The sequence below is a fragment of the Chiroxiphia lanceolata genome, chromosome 4, assembly GCF_009829145.1.
Source record: "Chiroxiphia lanceolata isolate bChiLan1 chromosome 4, bChiLan1.pri, whole genome shotgun sequence".
Classification (NCBI taxonomy): Eukaryota; Metazoa; Chordata; class Aves; order Passeriformes; family Pipridae; genus Chiroxiphia; species Chiroxiphia lanceolata.
In genome coordinates this window covers 42779404-42804647 of record NC_045640.1, presented here as the reverse complement: position 1 = coordinate 42804647, position 25244 = coordinate 42779404, and the positions used below count along the sequence as shown (strand labels likewise).

At 37.4% G+C, this 25244-nt stretch overlaps 1 protein-coding gene across 6 annotated transcripts in view; it reads left to right on the top strand.

Annotated features, from left to right (window-relative positions):
- Window positions 1-17437, top strand: part of RAPGEF2 (Rap guanine nucleotide exchange factor 2) — a 181349-nt gene extending 163912 nt beyond the window's left edge. For 5 of the 6 annotated variants that reach the window (XM_032685083.1, XM_032685080.1, XM_032685079.1 and 2 more), the window contains 11 exons: window positions 147-530; window positions 2074-2285; window positions 2366-2489; window positions 3085-3108; window positions 4163-4386; window positions 5044-5229; window positions 6960-7112; window positions 9114-9339; window positions 10918-11477; window positions 13838-14143; window positions 15320-17317. In XM_032685083.1, coding sequence (XP_032540974.1) covers window positions 147-530; window positions 2074-2285; window positions 2366-2489; window positions 3085-3108; window positions 4163-4386; window positions 5044-5229; window positions 6960-7112; window positions 9114-9339; window positions 10918-11477; window positions 13838-14143; window positions 15320-15345 — 2425 coding nt within the window. In that variant the 3' untranslated portion in view covers window positions 15346-17317. Of the gene's footprint in view, window positions 1-146; window positions 531-2073; window positions 2286-2365; window positions 2490-3084; window positions 3109-4162; window positions 4387-5043; window positions 5230-6959; window positions 7113-9113; window positions 9340-10917; window positions 11478-13837; window positions 14144-15319 lie in introns of all 6 variants that reach the window. The other variant, XM_032685082.1, reaches the window with a different exon arrangement.
- Window positions 17438-25244: the final 7807 nt, after the last annotated feature.

Below are 25244 nucleotides of genomic sequence, written 5' to 3'. Positions count from 1 at the left end.
CAAGTTGCTGCTTATGCAGCTTTTCATTAATACCTATGCCTGGTAAAATTAGTTTTATATTAAGATTCCAACTGGATCATTGCTGTAACTTTCAGCATTAATCAAGTATATTGTATCTAGTATCTTTTTGAATTTTGTTTTTACAGGTATTACCTGAAGAACAACATGGAAACAGAAACTCTTTGTTCAGATGAAGATGCTCAAGAGTTACTAAGGGAAAGTCAAATTTCCCTACTACAGCTCAGTACTGTTGAGGTGGCTACCCAACTCTCCATGAGAAACTTTGAGCTGTTCCGTAATATTGAACCCACAGAATACATAGATGACTTGTTTAAACTCAAATCAAAAACAGGTTGCACTAATCTAAAAAGGTTTGAAGAGGTGATAAATCAAGAAACATTCTGGGTGGCTTCTGAGATTCTAAGAGAAACCAACCAGCTGAAAAGGATGAAGATCATTAAGCATTTCATTAAGATAGCACTACACTGCAGAGAATGCAAGAACTTCAACTCGATGTTTGCCATCATTAGGTATGGCCAGTAATAATTTTACATCTAAGTAAAAAGCAAAGTCTTACTTATATTAGTTTAAAAAAAAAAAGTAATTAACAGAGTAAACCTAACATCAACACTTGGCAATCCAATAAGGAAGGCATTTTTCAGTAATCTGAACTTGCCATTGAAATGTTTGCTGAAATATTATTTGGAATGCTGCTATTATGTACTTACTGCTTCAGACAGCATGGCAAGAGTCACTGGTGAACATGACACTTGAGAAACTACTGTACTTACTTAAAGATGAAGACCGAGAGAAACAGTAGTTATAAATAGAAAAATTAAAACATTGTCATAAATGAATGTGTTAATTTCCTAAAGGCAACTCATTTTTTATGTAGTTCCTAGTATCTTGAATTCATTCAGCCATAGATACGTTCCTTTGTTTTTCTTTGTATCAGCAGTTTCTTGCATGAATCTCTGCTAATAGTCAATACCATATTATAGGCTGTAAATAAAGGTATTTCAATAAGAATTTTAAAAAGTCTGAAAATCTCAGACAGAAAACCTTTCTTACTTTTGGAATGAAAAGGAAGAGAGGTCTCTAATTTGTGTGTTCACACAGATTTTTAAAAAGCCAACAAAAGAAAAAAACCCCCAACTATTGTCTGTTATGAAAAAGCTTGAATAAGTTACATTAGAATGACAATTTTATCACTGTCTCCAACAAAAGTTCTTGTTGCGTTCAGGCAACAGATTGAATGTAACACTTTTTCTGATTTTGAATATCATTTGATCAAATGTGGCAAGCTCCAAAGTCAAGGATCCATGCTGATAATTGGTCAACATCTCTGAGACCTAAAAATATTGAGATTTTGTTGAGCTGATCTCAATGAGAAATAAAAGCAGCCTTCCTGCTAGGAAAAACTTGAGTGAAGGAAAGATTCCAGATGCCAAACTTTCCCATAGGTAGAAATTAACAACAAGGCAGGCAGTGCCATTACAGGGGGCAAAAACACTGTCTGTACCAGCTACAGCTTCCATATAACCTCAGATATAGAAAATGTTACAAAATTTGATCTAGACAGAACAAAGTCAGATGGATTATTGCAAAAAGAAGGCATGTCACTTTACTATCACCATGTGATGTAGATGAAAGATGTTTTTTCCTCCAGTTTGATAATCTGGAAATAAGGGATGATCCTGAGGTACTCTTAGATTACAATATTAGTATCAAATTCAGACACTGTTCCAAAGCAGCAAGTACATAGTCTGTATAAAGTTTAATTACTCATCCAAGTGTAATTTTATCTGTTTATAGTTACATTGTTCACATATCTCCAGTTTTTATGGCTTTTATAAAAATGACCTGAATTATTCTGTAATAATAGTTATTAGTGTAATAATTCTGTGCTGGTGAAAAGAAATTTTCACTTTCTGTTACCTTATTGACATTGTTGTACTATACTATTCTGGCCGTATGGTATTTCTCCCATATAAAATTTCACATGATCTTTTATAGGATTTTTTGTTTCTTTCTCTTGTTCTTGAACTTTTTTGCACTTTTTTTTGTTTCAAGTGGCCTGAATTTGGCACCAGTTGCAAGGCTCCGAACTACTTGGGAAAAGCTTCCAAGCAAGTATGAAAAACTGTTTCAAGATCTACAGGACTTGTTTGATCCATCTAGGAATATGGCAAAATATCGTAATGTCCTTAACAGCCAAAACCTACAGCCCCCTATTATCCCCCTGTTTCCTGTTATCAAAAAAGACCTTACATTCCTTCATGAAGGTAAAAGCAGAAGTACATCATCTTTTACCAGCTAAGAAAAACTAACTTTCCTACCTAATTACTGATATTGTTGATTGTAGGAAATGATTCTAAAGTGGAGGGCTTGGTCAATTTTGAGAAGCTGAGAATGATTGCGAAGGAGATACGCCATGTCGGTCGCATGGCGTCTGTGAACATGGATCCTTCTTTAATGTTTAGAACAAGGTAAGTGTGTTGTATCAGGTAAAGCTTTTCCCAGCTGAGAGAAGCCTAGGTGTCAGCAAGAGGGGCTTTGGAGTAGTACGAGCTTCTTGTCGTTAACAATTTGCCAAAATAATGTGGTGGTCTAAAACTGGAGAAACCATTACATTTTGTGCTTACTGATACATACTAAAAATGTTTCTTATTATTCTTTAGCTGACAGTTACTTCATAAAAATGAGATTCTATCAGTGGGAGGGAGGGGGAAAAACTGTCTCGAAAACGTATGTGTTGGTCTGTTTGAAACACTGACATATGCCAACTTATAATTTTGTAGGCATAGTAATGTATCTGAAGCAGTGTCAGCTAGTAGTCTTAGAAAACATGGAGTGAATGCTCTTTGTCTTCATGTTAGACCAACTTATTGCATACTCTTTTTCTTAATTTGAGGTAGAAGAGTTTGTAATATCTGACTGTGTGTTCAAGTCAAGGCTCTTTTTAATATTTGTGAGCTTCCAGAACTGCTTGTTGTGAGGTCTGGTCTTTTTCTTTCTGAGCTTGTGATCTTTCTCTGTCTCTTCTTAAACCCGTGCTTTACTCTTCCTGACTCTCACTTGCAGGAAGAAGAAATGGAGGAGTTTGGGGTAAGTGGTTGGACACAACGCACACAGACATTCATTCTTCCTTTACCATTTGCATTGTTTCCTACTTGCTATCTTTAATTTTCTGGTGTTTTGACATTTTTTTTCTTTTGTTAACCCTTTTTACTGACAATACATTTACATTTTCATCTAGGAGTGCTTTTGCTTTTGAGGTTATAACACAAAAATTTTAAATTATTTTTAAGTGGTTGTAGATAGAAAAGGGATGTTCTCCTCCCACCTCCAGTTTAAATCGCTAAAGGAAGTGACTTTGAGTCAAAGAGAATTATAAAATGACAAGGTTGCAACAGCTGAAAATAGCTGTTAACTTTGTTATACCTATTAAGCAATTATCACAATCGAATACAAAAGTTAAAACTTAAAGTATCTGCTAGACTAACTTATTTTCATATTACAATTCAGCCATCATTTTTGCCTTAACAATTCCAGACCGATGCATAGCTTTCATATAGATACACATACATTGAAATGTGCATGACACTTTTTATTTCATCATGAACAAGCTGATCATTTTATTTAACAAAAAGCTGTCTTCAACCTCACGAGTTAGAAAGAAGTTCTGTTCTGTAAAACTGAGCTGTACATTTTGTATACAGTCTGATTTAAAACGTAGAGGACTTTCAAGATGCCTTCTGTATATGTATTTGAATTTGAACCTTAGCCGTTGTCTTCTGTCAGCATTCCCTTATTGCATGAGCTTTTCCTAATGCTCCAATCTTCTCAGTAGTTGGCTTATGTGAGAGAGCTACCGTGAATGCTTTCTAGATGTGTGAAGTGATGTTGCCTAGTTGGAGCAGAATAGGTTAAAATATTTGTGTAATTAAAATAGTGCCTGTAACCAAGTTAAAGATTTCCTGGCCCTCATCTTTCTGTCTGTTACAGCTGTTTGATTTACTGGAATGAGGCATGTAAGCTTTGACTGTAGACTGACATTCATGCAATGTTTTGCACGTTTCATGTTTATCAGGTGCTACTGTGTTGGACTAAGTCATACCTTTCCCCTCTTTCCTCTTCCTCCTGCCCCCCTTCACTTCAGGTCTCTCAGCCAGGGCAGTACCAATGCAGCTGTGCTGGATGTTGCGCAAACAGGGGGTCATAAAAAGCGGGTCCGTCGCAGCTCCTTTCTTAATGCTAAAAAACTGTACGAAGATGCTCAGATGGCACGGAAGGTAAAGCAGTACCTTTCAAACTTGGATCTGGAAATGGATGAAGAGAGCCTCCAGACACTGTCTCTGCAGTGTGAGCCAGCCACCAACACATGTGAGCATTGTCATTTGCTATGGATTTCAAGGAAGCTGTTAAATATACCTCTGTTTCTAATCCAGAGAGGCAATTTGGAACAGTAACTAGACAATGAGGTGGAAAATTAGGTGTGTGGTCATTTTCAAGTACTGAATGTCTATGAATCTTAAGAAAATAATCCTGTAGGTTAATAGGATAGAGACAGTATTTATACAGGTGATAAGGCTTTAAGATGATGTCACACTGAAGTGCACAAGGGCTTTTTAGCTTTGACTGTGCAAAGGATGTGGAGGATCAGAAGTTTTTCTATGTACTCAGGTTATTGGTGTGAATAGGGATATGGTTATTCTGAGGCAATAGGGGTTTTCCTTATGTCCAGATGTTTCAGAGATACTTAGAGGGCTGTATCTGGGGGCAGCAGAGGAGGACCTTGTCCTGGATATATCAGTTTGATTTTGATTTGAGAGAATGCTATATGTTGTGCCCTTCCCTTGCTTCAGGATAGCAAGAAATAATAATTATATATCCATTCTGAATCAGTTTGTAGTCCTTAATTGTACAAGTATTTGAGCACCTTTTAGTTATTAATTGGAGGGCTTCGTACTGCTAAGACTAAAACACCCGCCAAGTTTTTAGCTAGTAGTCATTCAGTATTTTCTCCCCTTTCTTGCAAAGTGCCGAAGAATACAGGAGACAAGCGACCTGGAAAATCTGAAACATCACCAGTGGCTCCCCGGGCAGGCATCCAGCAGAAAGTGCAGCAGCAGCAGCAACATAAAGTAAACCAAGCGTTGCAGGTCCCTGCCGTATCTCTTTATCCCTCTCGCAAGAAAGTGCCAGTCAAAGACCTCCCACCATTTGGTAAGTGAAACAAGGAAGCATTTGGTTTAATACTCTGAAGTTTGTTCACTCATGTCAGGGAGATATTTTGAATCATATAAGGTTCAGGCATTTATTTCTGGTAGTATGATATGCAGGTTATGCCAATTCATGCGGTATCTATCCATAATTTTATTCTCTAAAAAAGGAAAGAAAGAAATCTAGGAAAGCATCCTGTCAATTTAATCAGTACAAGTATTTACTTGTTACTAGCAGCTGGAAAGAAGAAATGGTTCTGATTGTTTGCCCTGGGATCTTGACTTAACTTTTCCAAAGGGCTTAGGGACATGGAGTCTTGAATGAGTCTTGAATGACCCATCTGAGATGTCTCCAAAGTTTTGGTGTCTCTTCAGAAGTTGAACTTTTAATGTGAAATTCAGGCCCACTCAGGTTGGTCATCCTGTTAGAAATGTAGGTCTGGAGTTTCACACTGACAATTGTCCCTGTGGCTTCTGCTCCCTTCTGCTTTTTTATTGTTGTTATTCAGTTGTTGCTGCCTCCATGTTGCTCAGAAAGGCACCAGACTATAGGAATTTCTTCTACTCTGATTTCCAAATCTGTGTCCCAGAATGTATACATAACATATATGCATTATTAAAGAACTTCTTAAATCACTTAAAGTGTGGTAATTATCCTAATAAGTATATGTAGCATAACTGGCCCTTCCTATTGTATGATGGTAATTTCACAAGAGCTTAATTCTGATTTCACTCTTTATCAGTTTTTCTCATGCACTGCTTAGGCTGCAATAAAGCATCAGAAGTAGCAAAATGAGCAAGAAACAATTCATTATTTGTCTATATCTTGTTGATTTTACCATTAATTTTAAATCTTAAAGGACTTTGAAGCTCCATAGACTGCATTTTTGCAAAGTGGCAAAGTTTCTGAAAACTGAGTAGGTTATGCTGATGGAGCAGCTATAAATTATTGATAGCAGGACTGAGATCCAACAGATCAAAGATAAATTCTGTGAATGCTTGAAAATAACCTCTATCAAAAGCATTGGCAAAACTGTCAGAGAAGCTCTGTCTTCACTGTCCTAGAGTGGATTTTTGAGGGGAGAGGAAGAGAAAAAAGGATAAATGTGGCCTGGGAAAAGCAATTCTTGGTGCCCTAGATCTTTACATCATACATCATCTTCAGGATGTTTTTACTCTTTAGTTTCCCAAAATAAACGGGTGCAGAGATAGTTCTCAAAAATGAAAGGGAGAAAGGCAGCTGCAGGATGACCTTGTTTCATAAGCCTAATCTTATTAATGTTCTTTCCAGCTTTCTTTGACCTTCTAGGCTACTCTGAATAGAAAAAAAACAGAACAGTTTCAATTCTTACTATATAAATCTTCACTAACCAATGAGGTTGGTTTGTGTCTGTATTCATCATAATTTTAGTTCAAGTTTTTCAGTAGCCATTCCTATGCATATCCTCAATTTAAGTATTGTATAGGCAGTATTCTACAACATCAAATCTTCATTGTGTTTTCTGTGGCAAAGTATTTATTTTAAGTGGCCAGAATGAAAGACCATCTGCACTAATATGTGGAAATAAAGCTCTATATTTTAAACAGGAATAGGTTTAAACATTTTGCTTAATTTAAACTGGTATCAGAAAAGTTAGGGTTTTTTCCTGTATGATGTCTGCTCTATAAATGCATTGTGAAGCATGAAGTTGTATTTATACTGGACTTTACATCTACATTAATTCTTACTTAAAGGCATTAACTCCCCACAAGCTTTAAAGAAAATTCTTTCATTATCAGAAGAAGGAAGTTTAGATCGTCACAAGAAACAGTCTGAAGACACAGTCTCAAGTGCATCTTCACAGCTGTCTTCTCCTCCTACTTCACCACAGAGCTCTCCAAGGAAAGGTATTAGATGTTCAATATTTCTCATCCTGTTTCCTGAAACTCATGGACTTAGGAAGCTTCTAAGAAAGAATTTGGACAGTTGATAAACTACTGCTGCTCTTATTTTTGTCACATATGGTCAGCAAGAGGGCAGGAAATGTAGCGCAGTGTGGGATACCTAAAAGGATAACTGTGAATCTGATTTCAAGGGTACTTGAAAGCCCTGTGGTTATCAAAAGCCAGGAAAAATAGCCTGGTATGATACAGGATTTGATGCAGTAGGTCGCTCTCACTGCAACTGCTTTTGACAAAAAATATTTCTATCATCAGTGCTTCCTGCCAGTGTAAGGATGTGTGGTTGAAAACTTAAAATCTTTGTGCAGCATTGACCACACTGGCCTATTAGAGGAATTTATTTCCTGTGTCATGTATGTGGATGGAATGTGACTAATGTATGACAGAAAGGCTTAAGATATTTAGGATTCAGATCACTACTACAGAATATTTTAATAGCAGCCTGATTATTCAAGCCATGTGTATGAGTATTTGAGGAATGGTATTACACATTAGAGCTTCCTTGACCAGGGTCTTTTTAAGTGATTTCATAGAGCTATTTTTTAAAGTGAATTTAGGACTTTAAAGGGATTTTTTTAAAGCCTGTTTTGTTTTTTTTTCCTGGTAGTTGTTCTGGTTATGAATTGACAAAACAGAAGATGGAGGCGCTGTGCTGTAGTTTAAACAAAAAAAAAAGCCCCTTTGAAAGTATGATAGCCTAGATGTATTGCAGGCAAAGTTATTCTCTTTTCAGAATATCATAAAAGTTCAGTTTAACAGTTACATAAAATAATGTTATGGTAAAATATACATTGGGGTTGAAGTGACTTCTATTGAAGTATTATTTACTAAAGTCAGATGGTGGAGGATGTTATGTAGAGAATATATCATCTCAAGTCCTTGTAAGCTGTCATCATTACTTCTCCCAAATACTACGTTAACAAACAGTGAATTTATATAAATATGGGCAGGCCTATGCATTTCTTGAAAAAGGACTTGGAATTCTGTACTTGACTCATAGTGGAAAAAGCACTTTATTTTTGCAAAAAGCAAATCAAACATGATTTTAAAAAAAAAGCCTTGGTTTGATGGTGACATGAAGCTAATGGTAGATTCTTTCAGACAAAAATGACAACATTAATTTCATGTTCTCAGCATGTGAATTGGGATAGATCGGTTGAAGTAATTTTGATGCTTATGTGTAAACTGAAAGCAAAAAATGAAAACGGCAGTTACTTGTGGACTTATGTTGTTTAATGATCTTTAACTTAGCTGGCAAGAACATTCAGCACAACTTTGTTTAGTACTAAAGCAAAAACTGAATTTGGTTCTGTGACATGGTATGCAGATTTTATCTCAGTCTGGCTGTGTCAGTGCTGCCTCCGAATTTCATTATAATTCTGGTAATATATACTATTTGGTATAACAAAGAAAGCTTGAAAACCTGGCCTTCTCTCAGCCAAGATATGTAGTAAGCAGTCAGCCCAGACATCTGGGCTTCATGTTGTTTCTGCTGTTCATCTGTGAAGCGTAGCTTTGCAAACAAAAAAGTTGTATGGAAGGTCTCTTGGAGTACTTTAAGCAGTAGACTCATCCTGAACATCTCTTTCATAACAGTCTTGGAGACAGTGTTTATGCATAGGCAGTTTGTTGAGAAGTAAGATTTCATAATGTGAGGATATGAGTATGATGATGAATTTGAAAAGAATTTGAGGTAGGATGGCAGAGAAGAAGGAAGATGAGCAGTTGGTTTGTAAATGAGTAGTGTGTGTTCCCACAATCTTAGACCTCTGATTAAGAGACCAAATACACAGTGTTATGCAGTTTTGCTGCGTATCTTTGTCTTTTGCAATGCTGTGTAAATGTAATCATAGCTTTGCTCTACTATGGTAGCAGTATGGCCAGCTGCCTGACAATAACTGAGCAGGTGTCTTGGAGAGTCCTATTAACATGATGTTCCCTTTGCAGGCTATACTTTGGCTCCTAGCAGCACGGTGGATAACTTTTCAGATTCTGGTCACAGTGAAATTTCTTCTAGATCTAGTATTGTCAGCAATTCATCTTTTGACTCTATGCCAGTCTCCCTGCATGACGAGAGGAGACAGAGGCATTCTGTCAGCATCGTGGAGACAAATCTTGGTGTGGGAAGGATTGATAGAAGAATCATGATTGAACCAGATCAATACAGCTTAGGGTAGGAATTTTATTTGTGCTTGCTTACATTATACTTCCATATAGTGTGTATGTGGCATGTGTATTTGTCCATGTAACTTTCTCTGTATCTCTCAAGTATTTTTTCTCCCCTGCTCTTAAAAATTACTCTTTCAATGCTGCATATTGTGATAATGCTCAATTTCTGACAGGAAAAGGTTTTGCACTCCGGAATGCATGATGAGGTCTACAGCAGTACGAGTTTACCTCAGCAGACTTATCATCTGAGCATTTCAGTGATACTGTAGATTATCCTCTTTGTGGCAGACTAGTATCCTAGCCTGCTTCCTACATGGGGAATTAACTGAATTAGATGAAGTATTATTCGTACAATTATTCAGTGATCAAACTGAGAACAGAAATAGCTAGTGATTTTCCAGTCTGTTTCATGGAAAAGTGCATATTTGTCTAACTCCAAAATATTTTGCCCCAAATATCTCTTCTATTCAACAGTAATTGGAAGCTAAAATTCACATTATGCAGCTGGTTTTCTAGGCAATTAACTTCTGTAATGGTGGGGAAGCTAGTACTGTGAGGAGTTCTCTAAATCTCTAGTAGTGAGCCTTGGTGTGAAAATAATTGGAGCTCTGGCTCCTATTGTCTCCACTTACTTTTTTTTTTTTTTGAGCTGTTATTCAGTCCTCTAAATAGTTTCAAGGGTTTTAATCCTGCAGTGTCTGCAAATGGCAGACCTGTTCCAAAACTGATGTACTTCAGCTCTGGGAATCCCAGGCTATGCAAACTCTTTAGTCAGATGTCTTAATATTTGGAAGAACAGGATTTCAGTCTGCATAGCAAGCTACCCTGGAAGAACAAATCCCACGAGCCGGGATAGCTGCTAAGCAAAAGTGACACTTTGTCGGTTTTCTCTGCTGCTATGTAAGTGATAGTGTCAAGCTCACTTAATTGCTGAGAGGCTACAGAGAACATATTTGCTCTAGGAAGTAGCACATGTTTCCAAAATTAAGGTTGAAATACATTTCCATTTGCAGGAAATGTTGAAAATTGAGCTTTCCGAGTTTCCTAGGCAAAAAAAAAATAATCTGAAAAGTGAAACCTAAATCTGAATATCAGCCACTTCCTTCTAAAACTCTAGCTTTTGAACCTTTGCTTTGTGTGGCTGGAAAAGCAGTAGGATAACCCTGTCTATCAGTCTGTTCACCTTTATGTGTGTCAATGTGGTTTGCCTGTCTTAAAAGGCTGCTGCAAAGTTAAGATTTTATCTTTTGAAATAACTCTCTGAAATGTAAAGTTTTATCAGGGTTTTTTTTGTTGTTTTTCCTTTATTGAGGATGAGCTTGAAAGCAAAGTGTCCTGTTTTCAAAATTGAATTAGCCATTAATGCAAACAAAAGATACTATAAAGCACATCAGACCTTCAGTCATAGAATCATAGAATGGTTTTTGTGGAAAGAGACCTTTTAAATGTTATAAAGGTCATCTAGTCCAACCCCCAAATATGTTTGTTTTTCTCTTGATTGTTGAATTGTGTGTCTTGTACATGATTTCCAATTCCAACACTGGATTTTATTTTTTTTTCCCCATCGTCACTGTGCATCTAGCTCATATGCACCACTCTCAGAGACCAGAGGCCTGTATGCTGGAGCAACTGTGCTTTCTTCTCCTAGTACAGAAGAACTGTCACAGGATCAGGGGGACAGAGCTTCGCTTGATGCAGCTGACAGTGGCCGTGGTAGCTGGACTTCTTGTTCGAGTGGTTCTCATGATAACATACAAACAATACAGCACCAGAGGAGCTGGGAGACTCTGCCTTTTGGACATGCTCATTTCGATAGTTCAGGCGATGGGGCAGGACTGTGGGCCTCAGGCAGCCATATGGACCAGCTGATGTTCCCCGATCATGGCACAAAATATGGCAGGCAAAGTCAAGGCAGGGAGGGCCTTGATCAAGCACAGTCCAGAGCAAGCTGGGCATCCTCAACAGGATACTGGGGAGAGGACTCAGAAGGTGATACAGGTACCATAAAGCGGAGGGGTGGGAAGGATGTTTCGATTGAAGCTGAAACCATTAGCATAACATCTGTACCAGCAGAGGAGACTAAACCGACTCCTGTGCCCACTCATACAGCAATGTCATCAAGTAGTTCAAAGGGGCATGTTGGTAAGTTAAGTTTTGTTTACCATGAAGTATTTTAATTCATTTGCTTATGGGTTTTTGTATTGTTCTAAAACTGCATTTCTTTTGTCTAGTTTGATTTTTTATTTTATTTTTTAGGTTTTAAAGCAAAACTGAATATTTTGCAGTCTCTCTTAAATTTTTCCCTTTAACTGTGCAAGGGAAAATAGCATTTATTGTTGATTCTCAGTTCTGGCAGTGCCTTTGTGTCTCTAGAGAGCCTGCCATACATCAAAAACCTAGCTCAACTGCTGGACAGTGTTTTGAGAGGTTGATGTATTTAGATGTCTGTTCTGAAGTGTGAATTTCTCATCACAGTAAGGCTCCATATACTATATTTAGAAGTCTTAATAAATGTGGCCTGATTTTTGTAGAAGTGTTTTACTTTATACCTCTATGACTTGTCTGATAATTGTGAATATTCTTTACTTCTGAAAATGGGATCACTTTGTGCTTAAATACCAACTGTAAAATATTTCTTTGGCCTGCTGAAACTGAGGAGGTTTCTAAGAAGTTAGAGGTGAAATACATTTATATACATTCAGTAATAGAAAGATCATATAATCTGTAAATTAGTATGAAGGTGTCTTTGGCAGAACTTAAATTTTTTCTCGTACTGTTCCTTCTGTACATCCCAGTTTTTAGGCCATCCAAAACCTCTGCATTTTTGCCACTTTTCTTCCTTTCATTCCCCTTCACTTTGCCTTTTGTCAGGTTAATATGAAGAACTATCTAAGAGCCATTTTTTGCTGACACAGCTGAAAGTCTGCCAGATTGAGGTCATGCTGAGACCACTGTGATAAAATGACTTTTCCATTTTCTGCTCAAGTATATTGCTTAGCAGTGGTGCGCTGCCTCAAAGCTTGGGTGCAGATCTGAATCCCTGGCCTATGAAGAGGAGGAACCTGTTCAGTTCAGGACTTGAGGTTCAGATTCATGCCCCTCTCTAATTTTTTTCTTTGATACCCTTGCTTTCCTCCAGAATGTGTAACAAGCATGCTTCCAAACTTGCCTCTCAAGGCAGTGGTTGCCACTAAGTTTTTAGGGACTTGAAAGAACATGAAAGAGACCTGAAAATTCAAACCAACACACTTGCACGCACTTCACTACTATTAACTAATTATCCTGCAAATATAACTCTATGTATCACTGTCCAGCAGGACCCACTGTTTTGTGTAGTACTTCTACACTGAATAGACATTGATCTCTTGCAGTATTTCAAGAGGATTTTTCTACAGAATTTCTTCTCCTTTTCAGAAATATTTGAATAAAATTTCTCAGAAACCTCTTCATTCTGCTATACTTAGTTAAAACAGTTTGTCCGAGAAAAATACTTAGAATCTATTGGAAACTATTTGGTTTGGTTATAATCCCGAGGATTTATTTTTAGTCTATAAAAACTTATATCTGAATAGCACCGGTCCATTTTGAGCTTGTACTGCCCTTTCATTCAAATCATGCTGCCTAATGCAGGGTGGTGTTGTCATCACCAATTGTGCAAGAATACACAGTGTATGACAAGCTGTGGAGACTAAATTGTCTGTGTCAGTGGTTTTCCCTGCTTTATTTGTAAGGTTTGTCAGTTAAGTGGTCATATGTTAAAGGCCTAGATCCACAACAAGTGTTCAGTATCAAAGACGCAAGTGACTTTTCTAACTATGTAACTCAACAACAGGGAGTCTTCCTATCTGTTGTGTGTCTCTGCAGATGCTTAGAATTCTTAACTGCTGTTTTCTCCCTCGAAGTTCTCTCCAAGAGAGAGCTTCTCAGTATGCCCAGAGTTAAGTCTTGTTCAGGTAAACAGTTACGTCTCAGTGAGGTCCACAACCTAGGTGGTGGTCTCTCGATCTCCTATATAAAGTCATATTCAATCTTTGCTCTTATGGGCATACTTTCAGTTTTGCAGAGAATACAACCATGGGGCAGTGGACAGTTGTGCATTCAAAATGTATGGAGATGAAGCCCACTTCCTTACCTTTTGGAATTGTTTGCTGCTTCTGTAGACTCTTGTGTCTTCCATGTTACTTTGATCACTGTACGTTTTATTCTATGCAATTGATGGAACAGTTCAGTTGTGAAGTTTGAACAAATTCCCCATGTAATTTGATGAATTTTGTTAGACTAATGCTTCACTACTGGAAGAATAGCTGCATCCTGTGTATGTTGTATATTCTGTACTTTCTTGATTGATTTATTTTTCGCAAGCTCGATGGTTAACTTTTGTCCTTCAGATTATTTCTTCCTGGACTGTTGAGTTGCTTGATGTTTACTTAATAACTGTCTGTTTTCCTTTTAGCAATGTTTCTTTTCCTATCTCTTATAATCATCTGTTGTTTTCCTTGCAGCACGAAAAGAAGGTCGATATCGGGAACCACCTCCAACTCCGCCTGGTTATGTAGGAATACCTATTGCTGAGTTTGGAGAAGGTGGCTCCCATCCAACCAGAAAGCCTCCAGATTACAACATAGCACTTCAGAGGTCTAGAATGGTGGCACGGACATGCGAGACTCATGGAACATCAACTCCACAACAGCAATCTCACGGCCATTCAACCAGCAGGCCTGCGAACAAACCTCAGTGGCATAAACCAAATGAGTCAGATTCACGTCTTGCTCACTATCCATCTCAAGGGTTTTCCACAGAGGAAGATGGTAAATTTTTAATTGATAGATTTTGAGTGGACTGCATGCAAAACTGGTCAATGCTTTCACAGACACAAAGCAAATTACACAAATGTGTTGTGCCATAGAAATTCTTGCCATAATTTGAACTCTTATTTCATTTTCAAAACTTGCTATTTGTTGACTTTTTGTAAGGGAAGGAATTCAGTTCATCCTAAATATGGTTTAAAATTTGGAATGTAGGTCCATGTGAGTCTTGGACAGCCAAGTAGTTGGCTTAGACAACTTCTCTGGAGGTGCCTGTGTTCACCATGTACCTCCCCTAATTTTTTGCACTAACCATGTATTTAATGATCAAAAAGTAGCCTGGTCTCTAGAATACCTGCCCATCCACCCCACAGAGCATCATTGGTCAGGTTTATTTGAACAGTCACTCACATTCTACCTGAAACTCTTATGCTGTGGACACTGGATTTTCCACTCCAACTGTTTCACATAATAAACCCACTACTGTCTTGCTTTCTCGCTGGCCCAATTGTATCTGCATGTTTGTGCTTTAACTCAGCTATAATGCTTTTCTGTGGAGTATAGGTGTGGCTGGATTGAAGCTCTAGGCCTAGGTGCTCAATATTTAGGCAGGATGGTGCCCAAATCACACATTCGAACTCTTTGTTTTGCCTAATGATAGAAAGACTAACATTCCCCTTCTCCCTCTAACTGCTTAGTTGCTAAGGTTTTATGTGCAGGATGAACTCTGCAGTTGAATATGATGAGATAAAAAAAATGGAAGTCTGCCTTAACTGAATTGCCTCAAACTTTGAGAGTTACCATGACAGAGAATGTTAATTGTTTCTACCAATGATGACTAAATTGCAGGTGTATTTAGGGAAAAATATAAGATGCCTTTCTGAAGCTACTGGCCATCTAGGAGTAGCTGTTGTGTTCCTTGGGCTGAGGAACTGCACCTAGCTCAGTTAGGCAATTGTCTTATTTTCTTCAAGAGCAAAATTACAAAGAAGTACTTCCCATGAGACCTGAAATGCACTGAAATTTAGATAGTTTTAAAGTATATACCTAATAGAATGAAATGGAAAACACGTGAGCAGAGTACACATAGTTGTTGTATGCACGGGTTTGTTTCATTCAGTAGCAGTCCTGTTCTGCATGAACTAAATTCTATTTTCCCTTATCCTATTGTATTTGCAGAAGATGAACAAGTCTCTGCTGTCTAAGATTTGGACTTTTCTGGATCCAGAGTGAGCCACCTTAAAGGAGAGCACAAGAAGACGTCCCTAGAATAGGAGCCTGGGAACTACGATTAAAGGATGGTGGACCTATTTGCCTCCTTCCCTGCCTTAAAGCAGCATGGGGCTTCTTCCTCTGCCCCTCCCCCTTCTGTCCCCTCTCCCCTTGCATGTGAAATACTGTGAAGAAATCGCCCTGGCACTTTTCAAACTGTGTTGCTTGAAATGCACAGTGCAGCAATCTCCAAGCTACCACTGTCGCTGTCTGCCACATCACACAGTATCATTCCAAATTCCAAGATCATCACATCAGGATGATTAACTCTGGCTGCACTTCCCAATGCCTGGAAGGGTTTTTTTTTAAATCTTCCTTTTAGATTTTAATCACAATCCTAGCACTTAGTCTCATTGGGATAATGAGATAAGTTAGTTGTCAAATTACATTTGGCCTTTAACCTATGAAGAGAAAAATGCTTTGAGATCCTTCAAGGAGGCAGTGCTTATTTGCTTGTTTACAATGCCTTTGTTACAATTTTGTATGTTTGCATTTGGAAGATCAAATACTGCATCTGCATAGTAATTACAGTATTATTTCACACCTCTAAGTAGGGTTGCCAGCCTGAACTCCTGGAGAGAATATTGCTATCATGTGGCTGAGCAGGGCAGAAGGGAAGGCAGAGGCTACAGGATGCAGCCTTTCCTTAACCATCTAGCTTCGTTCTTAATGTGCCCCACCCTGGAATCTTCACAAGTTTGTAAATGTTAGTGTTAATGCCATTCTCATCTGGGTCTGGTGTAAATGCAGAAACACAGTGCTTGCAACTGGTCGATGATGGAAGAGGACACTGTGTGTCTCACACCTGTGCCTTGTGGAATACAGGATGGCATACTAAAAAAGTGTCCCGTTCTAATAAGACAGATGGCAACCCCACCTTTAAGTTATGTACTTTTTTTTTTTTTTTTTTTTTTGCTATAGTAGTTTATATTAAAATAAAAATTAACTGGATAACATTGCAGTGAAGCCAAGTTGGGATGTCACAGCTCGTGTCAGCTGTTAACACTGATATAATAACTTCCATCTATTGACTTTGACATTAGGGGATAAATGAGCCTTTAAGTAAAAAAAATAACATGATTAGATTTGCCAGCCTTTGCAATGCAGAAATAGTCACAACTGTTAATGGCTTCATGGAACACTGCATGTATAGAGAAGGCCAATGTGTAGCAACCACTTGCTCACAGCTGCTATTAACCCTAGAATGACTGAAATGACCCTCCCCTCTATTTTTGTGTTGTTTTTGCACAGACTCCGGAGAAGTGAAGGCTGCCAATCCGAGTAGTACTCAAATGTGAGGAACTGCTGGTCTTGGATTTTTTTTTTTTTCCATTGAACTCAGCTGATCATATTGATCAGTAGATACACGTAAATAGCTTCAACTTTTAAAGATCAAATTGCAGTGTTTTTTCACTGTATCAAACAAATGTCAGTGCTTTATTTAATTCTCTCCTGTAATCATAGCTTTTGTCTATTTGCTTATATATCACATTGTCAATTATGCATCTGTAATTTTACCTGTTATATGCATTATTTGCCAGTTTTATTCTGAAGGCTATGGACCTCATGTGCATATAGAAATACAAAATCTTAGCTCTATCACAAGTTGCACAAATGTTATATAAGCATTAAGTAATTGTAGACCATAGGACTGCTAATCTCAGTTCGCTCTGTGATGTCAAGTGCAGAATGTACAATTAACTGGTGATTTCCTCATACTTTTGATACTACTTGTACCTGTATGTCTTTTAGAAAGACATTGGTGGAGTCTGTATCCTTTTGTATTTTTAATACAATAATTGTACATATTGGTTATATTTTTGTTGAAAATGGTAGAAATGTACTATGTTTATGCTTCTACATCCAGTTTGTATGAAGCTGGAAAATAAATAAATATAACATTAATGAAGTCCATATTGATTCTTATGCATTTTACATGTTCCACATACTTGAACAAATTTATGAAAAAAATTTACTTCTCTGTGTATTAATATTAAAGGGACATTGCCAAGTGATGTGGGCAAACCATTGGTGTGGAGTTTTTCTTAATATACAGTTGTGCTCCTAATAATTTTTGAAAACTTTGGTGTGTGTACTGCTGAATGAGAATGACTGATATGTTGTGTGTTCCCAGCAGAAACATTTGAGATGCCAAAAAACGTATGGTCTTTGGTGTGTATAGAATGTAAACAGTTTTAAAGGTAAAATTGTGTTGATTTTATATTCTTAGTGCTGTAAAAGTAAGAAATACATGTTTTAACATTTAGATAGGAAGAAGTATGGAAAGTTTTTGCTGAACAAGGCATTTCAAGTAATTAAAATCACCCAATAGCATTCCCAGTAATAAAAGCTGACATTAATTCAATGTTAAATCTGTAGATTTTATTTTCTTCCCCCAGAGGTTAAATTCGTTATTTTCAATGGTATGCAGAAGACTGGGTTAAAATGGCACTGCTAAAGCCATTAACCTCTGTATCCTATTTAGTTTTAAAATGCCTGGCAGATGATGTTTCCAAATCTAAAATTAATTCATTGCAAAGAAAAGCAACAAAATGCTCTTGAGATTTAAGTCTTCCTAACACAACTCTAGAAATGATCCACATTCATAAGAACGTTAAAAATCACTGAAAATATAGGATTTGTAAACATAGTCTTTTAATTGCTGTAATCTCTAGCACTGTAGGGAAGGAAATTATGGAGACTGTTAGATTTGTGTGGTGTGAGTGTCAGTCTGTGGCTAATACTTCTTGGGTACATTTCAATAAGCTAAAGACTACCATCGGTTTTGACATTAGTAGAATGAACATACATTTTTACAGGTCTTGTCTGCAAGTTTGTCCTTCAGTAACACTAAAGGTATGTTGATAGGGAAGTTATTCCTCTAACCAACTTATGAGGTATTTGAACTGTTTGCACACTTGTCAGGTTTTTTCCATGTGCTTGATATAGTGTTGAATTGGGCAGCATTCCCTATCCTCCTATTTATGCCTCCGTTCTGTAATTAGAACACATTATGTAGAGATGTCCTCAACACTCTGCATCCAGTACACATAGCTTAATTCATTGTGGATTGGATGATAAAGAACACTTCACACAGCAACTGATCCAATAGAAATAAAGGCCTTGATGTGACTTCTTATGAAATGAATTCTTATCTTGTTTTAATATAAGTAATACAAATATTGTACTTATTGTGTGGATGCAGAAAGATCCAGACAAAGACCAGTTGCTGGTATTTGGTGTTGCATTCCCCAAAATCAAATAGAACACTGAGATCTAAGGAAATTTTCTTTTTTGTTTGAAGAAATGTCATTCAATTATCTGTGCTTTTTTATGACTTTGTTTTTTTACTGAAACTTACTGAGGCAGAGGCTACACCTTTATGCAGTGTGTTGCACATTGGAGTCAGCATGAATTTGTAAAAACTGGAGTATTGAGAGTGCTGCTTAAATGGATTAACCTTAGTATCTAGAGAAGCATGCAAGTTTTACATCTGTAAATCTGACTCAAATATTTAGGCCACCTAAGGCGAGGAACAGGTTTTGTTTTAAAATAACAATAAAAACAAACCCCCTTTATTTGCATCAAGACTAGTAGGAAATGTCTCATATGGATTGTAGCATACTTGAAACAAAATCAACTCTGGAGAATGTGAGTAATGATTTAATTGCAAGTATTAATATTCATGTATTGGTATGTGATGGAACATTACATCTGTGAACAAAGGTAATGTAGCAGCAACAACCACTCTAACATATGTTAAATAACACAGATCTATTGAAGAAGATATGAACATTGTTAAAACTACTCTGAAAATTGACCCCCTCTGGAGACAGCAACCATCTGAGATGATTAGTATAATATGATCAGCTATCCCTAGACTCCTTTAAGTAAGTTTGAAGTCTTGTGTCTAAAAATGGCATGTTTTGAGAGAAGCCTGGTAGTGAAAGTAGGTTTATTACTGATGTAAGGTGGAATCTGTTACTTTCTGTTTTCCATTGGGAATGTGATAAATAAATTTTTTTACTTTTTACTAGAATATGAAAATCTTTAAAGCTCTGTCTTGCTTATATGTAGTGAGCATTTAGGAATGAGTTGAAGGTATTCAACTACTAGCAATCATCAACTGCATAATCTTAAACTATTCTCATTTGATTTTCCTGGGATTAAATTTATACAGTAACACTCCACACATCTACACGCACACTGCATTCCTTGTGGGATGGGTGAGAAATGAGTCTTGGCTCTCTGTGTCGAAACTCAAGTTTGTGTTAAGTAGAAGTGCTGGCTTCTCCTTAAGCACAGACTTGTCTCCCTCTACCTTTTATTTGGTGGCACTCTCTCATGACTTGACATGCTCAGTCTTCTCTATCAGTTTGGAGAATTTGCTTGGATTTTATTTCTTTATTTGGTGGATCCTTAAAGGTGTAGTTTTGTCCTCAGTAGTGTAACCTGTGAAAGGAGGATCATTTTCTTTGCAGCATTGTTGCCCTTGCAGGCAGTGAAATCCTTTGTATGTGTATATCAAAACATAATATATATATAAACATTGTATATGTGTGTATATATAGGAAAAAACTCCCATTATAGCACCTGCATTTTTAGCTAGGATGTCTGCACTGGCATTTGAGGGGTGAAGTTTGACAATCTTTTTTTCAGTGAAACTTACACTAGAGTAGTGATTTTTCAAATGCTTTCTCAATCACTGCCAAACTGTTTGAACATGCAGTTGTTATTTTCTGATACAGTTTAAGAAAAAAATTGTCACTTGCCCCGGGGTCAGTAGCTGTGGCAGAGAGAAATTGCCTAGGTGGTGTGTTCAATCTGTTTTGAGGCTTTTTTCATACCTAGAGAAATATGAGGGGTTTTTTAACTAGTTTCTATTCCATTTTGTATAACAAGTAAAATGATCTGAACTGTTGCTTTCTAACAGAAGTTAGTCTATGTGGACCAGGATGGCTTTTCTTCCTTGGTGTCTTTGCTCAGAGTCCAAGTAAAACACAGGAATTTGCACTGAAAAAAAAGCAACCTTCCACACTGAGGCTTTGCTTTCAACATAGTGTAGAACTGGAAGGGTTGTTCTGATTTGATGGTCCAGGGAACCCTCATACAACTTTGACACATTTTGCTCTTAAGAAGAGATAGCCTTTGTTGCTGCATTTCATAACTGGAAGACTGATCCATTGCCCTGGTAGTCAAAAGATAACAAGCCTCCATATACTGGTTTATGTGTGTATGAGATTTTTGCATTAGACATTCTTTAAGGTGAGTAGCTCTCTTCCTTTCTCTTTTCTTGTTCCTATACCTTACAGTGTCCGTATGTTGTTCCTGTCCTGTCAGAGTAAGCCAGACTTCAGTGGGACAGGTAGAGTGGAAACTTCTTAGGCACTCTGCACCTTGTGCAGTTTGGTTTTTTGGTTTTGTTTTTTAACGTAAATATCCAAAACTACTGCTTGAAATGAAGCATGATCTGCATCTTGATCTGAATTTTATCCTACTTTTGTCACCGTGATTATCATGTCATCATATCCTCCTCATACAGTATTCTGATCTCTGTTGTCAGTGCCTTCCAACACTGTGTTCCCAGCTAGTTGTGCTGTATTGTTCGTAGTTATTAAATTAATAATCCGATCATTGAGAACTCCAGCAGTAGTCCTTCTCCAAACTGATGCTTCTATGTCTTACAGCACAGTTTAAGTATAATTTATTCTCATCTCCCAGTTGCAAGTAGGTGGTTTGTTTTACTTGGTATTGTCTCTACCTTGCGTTTTATTCCTTTATGTATTTTATCCAGGATCTATAAACAATCTTCTGTTTTGAGTTATGTTCTCAAGGTTTTAATAGGCCAGACTGGTGACTTGTTTGTTCCCCCCACTTTTCTCATATGTTTGTAATTCTTCAGTATATATTCAGTATATGTATAGTATATTCTTCAGGGATAGCTCCTCAGGTGATCGTTTCATCGGGTCTTGTTACTCAGTCTGTGATATCAAATACTAGCTCTTTAAAAACTAGTAAGTATAGTAGGTAGCTGTAGTTGGATTATTCCTGAACTCTGTTCTTTCTTGGTCATATAGTGGCCCTGAAGACTTATTTTTTGTTTTGAGGCATTTATTCAGTTGAAGAATCTTTTGCTTTTTATGTTAATGGAAAAGTCTAATTCAAATTGATTTCTGTCCATTTTGATTTTTGTCTTCATCCTCCAATATACTAGTTTATCGGTCTTTGTTTGCTTTACTTGCTTTAGTTTGGGTTAGAGGATAGGTTTTCCTGGTTACTCTAAAAATTTGGTTCGGTTTCATTTTATTTCTTCCTCTTGCTGATGATACACGCTCTGGACAGCTTTTGTGTCTTGGTACTGTGCTTTGAGAATGTCTGTGCCTTCTTGAAAGAGGAGAACAAGAAAACTTAAAGGTCTGTGAAACGCAACTTCCAGGGAAAATTGGAGTCCTATTTACTATAGCTCCCTAAGTGGAGATACTAGCACAGTGAAATATTTAGGCTGAACAAACTTGAAACTGATGGAAGTCTTTCTGTGATTAAGGCTGAACATAAAAGTTTGTAAAGAATGTTGAGTTTTATGTTCAAGTAATGTTGGTAAAATCACCAAGCTTCCTGAAATTTTGCATGCTGTGCCTTGGTCCTTACGAAGTTCATTTGACAAGTCAGTCATCATATTTGTGAAAAGCTCATAGCAAGGACTTCACTGACATTCACATTCATATGTATTATGTATTTATTACTCTTGAATATGATTCAACAAATCGTTCATGTTTAAGTGCTTTGTTGACTAAGAAAGGGTGCACTTAGCTAATTCTCCTCTTCCCAGCACATACGTGGTTTTCCTTTCTTATGCCTCCTTTGTTGTTCTTTAGATGCATAATTCTTCCTCCCTGTTAACCTCTTCCTGTTGCTTATATTAGCAGCTTTCTCATGCAGCTTCTCTTTACTCCTTTGTAGAACACAGCACCACCCATTTCCTTCCTCCCAAAGTGTGTTTTGTATGCAGTCCTCAGAAACAATAGAAGGAGGCAGCACTTTAGTGCTCAGAAAGCTTGAAAGGAGTGTACCCAGGCAGGGCAAATTCAGACTGCAGTCCTTTGTCTGCATGTACATAGCCCTTTTCTCAATTGTTGCCTGAAAGCTGGTTTACTCATGTTTCTTTGTAGTGCCCATATATATTCATAGCATAACTCTTACTTTGTGATCTGATGAATACAGAGCTTTTGGGGTTTTACGTGCTAAAGCCTTTGTCAGATAGAAATGGGTGTGGCTTAGTACCAATGGAGGGAACTGGGGAGGAGGGGAACCAAGGGAGGGGTTGTGGTTCTGGCCAGACTTCTGAAATGCAAACAGTAATCTTACAAGAAGGGTCTGTTATGTAATTAAAAGGGTTTAGTCTATCTGACTAATTTTTAAAATCACTGCTTTTAATCATGCTTGACCAAGATGCATTCTCTATATAAACATGTTTCTTTACAAAATATTGTTGAAGACCTGTACAGAACTGAACTACCTCCACGTTGTGTATTAATGCTTCCCAGGGAAGTGGTTACAGCACTTGGGCGATACTCTCAGGCACATGGTGTCATTCTTGGGGCTGTTCTGTGCAGGGCCGGGAGCTGGACTTTGATGATCACAGTGTGTCCATTCCAGCTTAATAGTCTTGTGATTCTGTGATTACATTTGGTTGGTTGGGATGTCTCCAGTCTGGCACTTGCATTTCAAGCAGCTGGCTTTCCAGAGTGGCATGCATTGGCACTCTTTTTTTGGTGTAGTTTTGTGTTTTGATGTTTTAATTTTCTTTATGGAAACTGATATGTCACAGGTTTATTTAATGTCTTTGAAGTCTCCCTGGATCTTCTGTAATTCACTGAGTATTGTTTGCAGTTCTTGGTTGCTTATGCTACAAAGCTACCTATGTTAAGGAGTGAATTAGGTACATCCTACTTCTTTTCTTGTAACATGTAAGTGGGATGTAACATTGCAATTTCAGTTAGAATGCAGTAGTTTGCAAATTCTGATAGCTTCTGAATAGCTGAAGTAATGTCTTTAGGCAGTTAGTATCCTTTTCCCTTAGGGGATTGTACTAAGGCTTGCAGAGGTAAGCAAGTGTCCTGTAGGTACTACTGACAATTTTAATTACACTTCTCCAGATATTTCTGGCAGGTATTTGAAGGTTATGGCTATACCTTCCTTCATGTTATCTTTGCATTATGGACATAAAAATGCCATCACTTGTAGGCAAAGCACCCTTAAAAGCCTATTTGCATATCTGGTGGAGTCACTGTGCACAAATACAATTTTCAAAATATCAATCCACTTGCAGAGAGCAAGTTACTCTATTCAGTCAAGTTATACTGTCTGTAACTATCACGAAGAGTATGAGTTGGTTTAGTGTTTGTTTAAATCACTTGGATCTGATGCAGACATTATTTTGGTGTCCTTGCAACTGCTGGTCTGGGGTTTAAGTGTCTAATTTCAGCCTTCGTTTTACAGAATTTGTTTTTTCTTTGAGTTCAATGAGTTCTTCCTGAGGTAGGTGTGGCATACTACATCTTTTTAAATCTTTGCTGACTAAGCTGCTGGGATGTCACACTACATTGTTTGTTCTTAGTTCTTTTCTGATTTGTTTTTTATTCACCTAAGTATTGCTTGAATTTTTTGTTTCAGCTTTAGAGTCATTGAGGTTTCTGAATTTGTTTTTCAACCAAAATCAGGAGTATGAGGTGTTTATGTAGCATCTGCAACGTCAGCCTTTATTCCTTTCATTGATGTAAAACTTGTCCTTGTTTTAGTGTTGTCCTGATGTCCTCGTAATTTTAATAGCTTTGGCTGAAATTTCACTTTCCACTTCTGCTTACTGCTAAAGAAATCTTTGCAGCTGAATGTATTTGCTGTCTGCTGATGTGCTGATACTGTTCCTCTTTGCATTTGGTGCTAGTCCAAGAGTCACAAATGATTTCTTTTCCTTGTGTTGAAGTGCACTAATGCTATATGCACAAGCTACACTTGACACTTAAGATGGACTTTTCTTGGGCATAGTTTCTTTTGCAACAGCTAGAGAAATGTGAATTTTTCTTGTATCCTGTCCTAGCTTGTAATGTTAGAATTCTTAATTCCTCATACAATTCACAGGTGCCTGAAGAACCTTCTCGTTGTAGTCTGTACTGTAATGTTGTCTTTGCCGATTATTTTCTTAAAACAAGCTGCCATACTGTGTATTGGTTGTCCTGATAAGATGTTCCTAAAGGAATCGTTTTTGTGGCTGGAAAACTGAGGAACCCAGGTTTGCAACTGTTTCTGCTGCAGATGGATGCTAGGGCTTCCTTAGTCCATTTGGCAAAGACTGGAAGTAAGAAGTGCCTAACTATCTAGATATGTAGTTGGAATTCTCAACACTTTATACTGTGGAGTGAATAACCATGCTTATTTCTAATTAGTAGAAAAACAATAATGCTGTGGTTTTTTAACAAGATTTCTATAAGCAAAAGATATACTCCTTTGTATTAAAATAATCCACCTTTTATTTCCTGCTCCCACTCCCTGATATTGCAACTATATTATCCAGTGTTTGTTCTAACACTGTTTGATTATGATTTAGAGCTCTATCGTATTTTCTTCTAGTGAGTCATCCCAATGGCTACATGGCTTGCTATGTAATTTCATCACAGCAGAAGTGCCAGTTCAGTTCACTCTGGAGTGACTGGTGCTCTGTAGCTGAGAGGGTCCTGCCTTCAGTCCTGATGAATATTTATGCAAGTTGCCATTTGGCATGGGTCACTACAAAATGGCATTGTGGTTGAAACATGAACTTCTGCAGATTTCTGAT